This window comes from Melospiza melodia, chromosome 1, assembly GCF_035770615.1.
Source record: "Melospiza melodia melodia isolate bMelMel2 chromosome 1, bMelMel2.pri, whole genome shotgun sequence".
Classification (NCBI taxonomy): domain Eukaryota; kingdom Metazoa; phylum Chordata; class Aves; order Passeriformes; family Passerellidae; genus Melospiza; species Melospiza melodia.
Genome location: NC_086194.1, coordinates 34,225,755 through 34,231,754, shown reverse-complemented (window position 1 = coordinate 34,231,754; position 6,000 = coordinate 34,225,755). Strand labels below are relative to the sequence as shown.

The following is a 6,000-nucleotide window of genomic DNA, read 5'->3' as shown; positions in this document are numbered from 1 at the left end:
GGCGTGAAGCGCAAGCGCGGCGCTGAGGGGCGGGGGGGAGCCAGCCGGCGGGAAGCCCCGCCCCCGCACTGTGAAGCCCCACCCCGTGCGGCGAAACCCCGCCCCCAGCGTGCCGAAGCACCTCCTTCGTGGCGGGAAGCCACGCCCCGATTCTGCTAGACTCCGCCCCCCAGGGCTCGCGGCCGTGCCGCCGCGGGAGGGGGGCGTGGCCTCCACTTCTTCCCCGCGGGGCCGGGCCCGGGCCGGTGCGAGCCGTCGAGCCCCGCCCGCCGGGTGTCCCCGGCCGCCCCCGCCGCCCGCACCATGTCCGACGCTCCCCGCATCCCCGGGGACGTCTGCAGCCTCTTGGCAGGTGAGAGCAGGAGGGAGGGCTTCCTTCCCGGGGGGCGGGCAGAGTGGGGGCCGAGGGGGGCGGGCCGGTGGGGGTGTGACGGGCCGGGGGAGCCGGGGCGTGCGGGGCAGCAGCCCCTGGAGCCGCGGCGGAGCGCGCCTCGGTGGGCACCGGGCGATCGCTTCCAGTGCACGGGTTCGGGGGGTTCTCTCCTTCCCATCCCCCCAGTTCCTCCTCCCCGGCTACTTCCTCCGCCCGTGCCCGTCCGTGGGGAGCCGCAGCGCTCCGGCTCGCTTCCCCGCGGGGAGGAAGGAGCGGGCCGGGCCCCCGTGAGCCGGGAGCTGACACCGCTCCCCAGCCGGGCGGTTCGGGGCTGCGGGCGCCAGCCGGGGTGAGGCGTTCGGGGGCTGCGCGGACTGGCGTGCGGGGCGTGTGACCGCCGGGTGACCGCGCAGCCATCCGGAGGAAGTCTCTGCCCCCGGGTGTGCTGGCAGGGCAGGCTGCCCGCATCAGCCGAAACAAGTAATGAACTTCCCCGCCGAACAGCTGAGGAGCGGACGAAAGGGCGGCTGAATTGCTGGGGTGTTGGCACATCAGTCACACACCTCTGACCGTGGCTGTCCATGTTCTCAGGATGCCTTGGAGCGTAGGGATGGGATGATTTCTTACCGTGAAAGGTTATAATGTTAGTACGGACTTCCGAATGCGAGTGGCTATCTTTTATCTCAAAGAACTAGTATTCAGGGTTTTTTAAAAAAATTTTTTTAAATTGTTGTTAATTAAAATAAATAGTATACTTAAAGGTTGGCTTTTCTGGTATCTTTATCAAAAAGTTTGGTGTCCTGAAGCCATTTTAATTTCAGTGGGACTCTTCTGAGAGCTACTGTTTCTGCCGCAGGAACTTGTGTAGCTGTGACTTTGCCATTCAAATTACCCATGCTTTTTGAAATCTCCCTTCTGAGGCCAAGCGCTCAATTACTTGGCTGGGCACCTGCCAGAGTCTAGTGCAGCTCATCACCTTTACAGACTGTTTTTTTTTTTTTTTTTTAACACTTTGATTGAAAGAGGTAATGCTTGAAACATTGCTCTCACCACATCTCATCTTCTGCCAACTGTCTGAAGTGTTTTATAACTGCAGTTTCTATGTTACTTGCATATCACACCATCTGTATTAAAAATTTGCATGGAAGGCCACTAGAAAAAAAAAAAAAAAAAAGGAAAGCTTCTCATGATTTCATATGATGGAATAGATTCTTAATCCTTCAGAAAAAATAATTACCCTTAGAGAACATTTCTAAATCTTGGTATTTTCTGTGGCAGTCCTGAATTCTGGAACTCATGGTCAGATGCAGGGCATATATGTTTGTTTTGGTGCTAATTTCACTGAGTGAAGCTCATCTTGAAACTCTTCAATGTTTTAAGTGCTTTAAATTTTTATTTTTGAGGGGAAGGATGTGATGCAAATGGAATCATTTGAGATGATGATTTCTTTCTCAGTCATGGTACCTCGTGTACACAACCTGTCCTTCCTTCCTTCTTCCCATCTTTGTCCAGTCTGCCACGGAAAGAGAGACACAGAAGTTTTTGTATTTTGAAGTGAAACAAAGAACACCTATTTTTCCTCAAGATGTAATGTACTTTTAGAGTCACTATGAGCAGCAGCCTAAGTTATACACAGGTATCTAATGTTTGTAGAGTATGTACAGCTTTAGCTTTTCTCATTTCTTTTTGTGCTGTCTATAGAACTGAAGTTAAGAAGGCAATGGAATGATTTACCAATGGTCTTTAAATATTTGTTTTATTATTACTACATCTAACTAATAGTTTGCATCTTTAAATTGTTACCCTCAAGGTTAACCTTGTAAGGTTATATGCTGTTAAAATTAAATAACCTGCTTATTTTTGAAAAATAAATAATGGCATGACTTTTTACAGTTTTTGTTAAACTCTCTTTTTTGAGGTGATCAGGCAAGTGCATGAAAGTTAGAAATGAGAGTAATCCAGTAATCTTTAATCCAGTAATCCAGTAAACTGTATGAGCAGTTCTTTCACTAATGTGTGTAGGATCTCACAGTCTTTTATGTAGTTTTCTTCTTTTTTTTTTGCTCAAGCTGTTCCTGTAGTGAGGATGTATAGTAATAGAGGAGGGAAGGAGGGTCTGTAGTATCTTTACTATTCATCAAGAAACTGTTACACCATACAAAGACCACAGTTAGTAGATAGTTATTAATTTCTGCATGCTCTTCTTCAAGGGTGCTTCTTAATGTATTATTTTAATGGCTCGCAGTTATTGATTCAGCACCTCTTTGAGATGAGGGAATATTGTTTTCCCATCGGTAAAATTAGTATAATAAACAAGATGTGATTGGGGTCGCAAAAAATAATCAATGGTGGAACAGAATTAGAATTCAAATTCACCTGCCTCCATGCTGTGCTGGTTTCTCCAGATAATAATGAGTTGGATGTCTATGTTAGTGGCCATTGCAAGTGCCAGGCACTTCTTCATATCAGGTTCAATTGAGAACGTGCAGCTAATGGGTAGCAAAAAGTGCTGAATTTTAGTCTGGTGTTCATGTAGCAGAGAGGCCCTCACAGGTGCAAAATCTCGTAAGTACTGTGCTCTTCTGCTCTTCCTCCTCTTCTTGGCCTTTTTGCCTATGATTTCCAACTTCTGCAACAAGTGGAGGAGCGATCATATGGATTTCCTTATCCCAGTTTACTCTTGATTGATGGTTGGAGTATGTCCACCCACCTTGCTGAACAAGTAGGGATCCTACTGGAAAACCCACTAAGTGCTCCTGTAGTTAAACATGGCGATAATGGGAATAAACACACCAGGGGATGAATTAAAGTTGCACAGGAAATTTTCCGACTTGTGAGTGCTTTACTTTGAACCTAAACAATATTATATCTTTAACACAAAAACAAATTCTGTCGCACATGCTGGCAGGGTCATTATAGTTGCATATCAGTGGCGCTGAAATGTTCCAGGCAGAAGCACAGCTTGAGCTCAGGCTAACTGCATTAGTAGGAAACAGGAGGAAGCCGTTTCTGTAAAGTTGAAGGGGAAAGGTCAGTGTGGCAATAGACTTATTGCAGAGGATTATTGGGATTGCACAATCCCATCCTGTCTTCTCTGACTTGTTCAAGTGGTAGGGGGGAAACACTGGAGACAGAAACAGAGTCCTCTGGTCATGAGTTAAACTCCTGGTAGGAGGAGAGAGTAAGTTTGTTGCTCTCTTATCTCCCTCTTTACGCCTCGGAGGTGTATGGTAGTGTATGTAACTTCTTAAATCCCCACCTGCACTTACAGTCCCTGCACTTGCGGATGATGCTTGAGACAGTGGAATTCAGTGAAGGAAGCCCATCTCTGCTCTGCCTTTTCTTCTTTTGAAAAGGCATCGTCTGTTGTATTTATGTGGTATTTTGGTGGGTGTCTGGCAAAGTGGAATGTTTCTCTTTTTTGTCCCCTCAAATTGTAGCTGGTTGCATAGATTGTTGGAGGCCTTCTCACATCTATTTTTCCTTAGTAAGTTTTGACTTGTTCATAGCTGAGGAGGAGTTTGAAGGTTCCTTCTTCCCTCAAGGGAATATTTCTTCTGTAATGTAAACCAGACTGGTTTCTTCAGTCAACATGACTAGGAAAAAAATTCTTGAGATTTTTTCAGTAACAAATATTTAGTTTGAGATAAGACTTGATTATTTTTTCACAGGTTTTGATGGTGTCATGGTCATTAGATATGTGTATCATTTATATTTTTTCCCCAGTTCATATCACGTGACTGTAGTTTGGGTGATATTTCTTTGTCTTTTGTTCAATTTTCCTTTCACACGTGGCAGTATTTCTTGTTTGAATCTTCTGTATTTGTATTTTGAAAGTTACAAATACTTTTACTGTGAAAATGGGATAGAATTTTCTCTAGTTTATATGGAACCTTATATCCCATCTTAATATAATTTTTCTTGTTCTGTTAAGCAAAACTCCAAACCTAAATAGAAACCAATGTTCTTGCCCTAAGGATCATTTCTACCCAGATATTATTCAGTTTGTTTAAATGCTTAGTTGTATTGTCCAGAACACCTTTTTTCTGTGTGATTCCTCTTATTTTTTTCTTCAAAGTCATACTGTTTACCTACTTGTTTAGTTGCATCTTGAAAATCGCTTGCAGAAAAGGGCAAGGCAAGAAATCTACAAGACATTGGATCTAGTGCAGGAGTTGCTTACCTTTTATTTTTGGACTGTGCTGTTTATATTTACCCCAATCCCCAAAAAACAAACTGTCCATTTTAATTTTCCATGTCAGCTGTTTCTGGACTTTCTCCTTTCATGCCTGTCATAGCAGAAGCCTTCTGGGTACAGTGTGGCTCTTCTTTATTGATTGATTCAAATTTAAAAGCACACTGTTGTTTAAAACTTTACTCTTTTTAAAAAGTATCATTTCCATGTTTCCAAGGCTTTAACAAATTCCAGTTCTTGCTGAGGAATCCATCTGTACAAGATAAACCAGGGGAATTATTGTAGACATCTTTTAAGTAGACATGTATTTACAGCTTTGGTAGTATGTATGTGTTTCTGTAGTAATGGAGTAAGATTAGAAACAGTGAGGTGAAAAAAATGCACAGAGGGACTCCTGGTAAGAAATAACCTCCAGTGATTTGAAACATAGTTCAATTGTCTCTGCCATAAATTTGGGAATAAGTGTCATATATGGGTGATAAAAATGGCATAGGCTATTTTTTATATACTCATTATTCACTTAGTTTGTCTTTTTCAATTAACATGGAGTCTATCTTTCTCATCTGACTGGGTTTACGTTTCTTTCATAATCATATGTCAACAAACCACAATAGACACAGCATAATGTGGCATACAGTGTAAATCTTTAGGTTAATCCTTAACATTTTTTATTATAGTTCATTTGGAATCACTTTGTAACTTGATCATGATTTGTACTGGTGTGGTTTTTTTTCATTATATGCTTAATATGTTACAGCTCCATCTTTTCTCACCTCTTTAATATAGAGAGAGGATGCTCAACTACTCATCCAATGAGACTAGAGATAGATATATAACTATATGTATGTATAGTACTTGATTAAAATTTTTCTTTTTTAATCTTTTAAAAGACATGCTTTATCAATTTACTTCATTTGAGGAGTCTTAGCAATTTGTATATACTTCTGCTTTTAAAATCACTAATAAAACTGTTGACCGTCAACATGTTTCATTATACTTACTTTGTATGTGTCAACGCAGCAACATAACCTTGCTTCTGGGAATTTAGGGTAGAGCAATTTTTAAAGGCAATCCTTTCTGGGACTTAGCGCTAAAAGCAATGCTAACCTTATTGTTAGGCTGGATAAATGTGGTATTTTTAGACATCTTGAAGTTCAGTCACTTTTCTTTTACATCATGTGTTCTGTTTCTGATTAAGTGTATATATATTTAAAAGGCAATTTAGCAAACTCTGGAGAGGGACTTTAAAACATAGTTGTGAAGTTGGGGGAGAGCAAAAGCAAAGTCCTCCAATATTTCTTTATTTAAAAGAACAGGCAGTGACAGCTATTGCTTGGCAGTTTGTCTTCAGGCTTTTTCCCTATTAATGAATCGCATGACAACTTTGAAATCAAATTAATTAATTGCTTTCTGATGCCAGCCTGTGTAAAGC

At 42.5% G+C, this 6,000-nt stretch overlaps 1 protein-coding gene across 1 annotated transcript in view; it reads left to right on the top strand.

The window, feature by feature from the left end:
• The first annotated feature begins 242 nt into the window (after positions 1 to 242).
• Positions 243 to 6,000, top strand: part of SKAP2 (src kinase associated phosphoprotein 2) — a 118,478-nt gene continuing 112,720 nt past the window's right edge. The window contains exon 1 of the mRNA XM_063153475.1: positions 243 to 352. Within this exon, the coding sequence (XP_063009545.1) occupies positions 304 to 352 (49 nt within the window). The 5' untranslated portion in view covers positions 243 to 303. The remainder of the gene's footprint in view (positions 353 to 6,000) is intronic.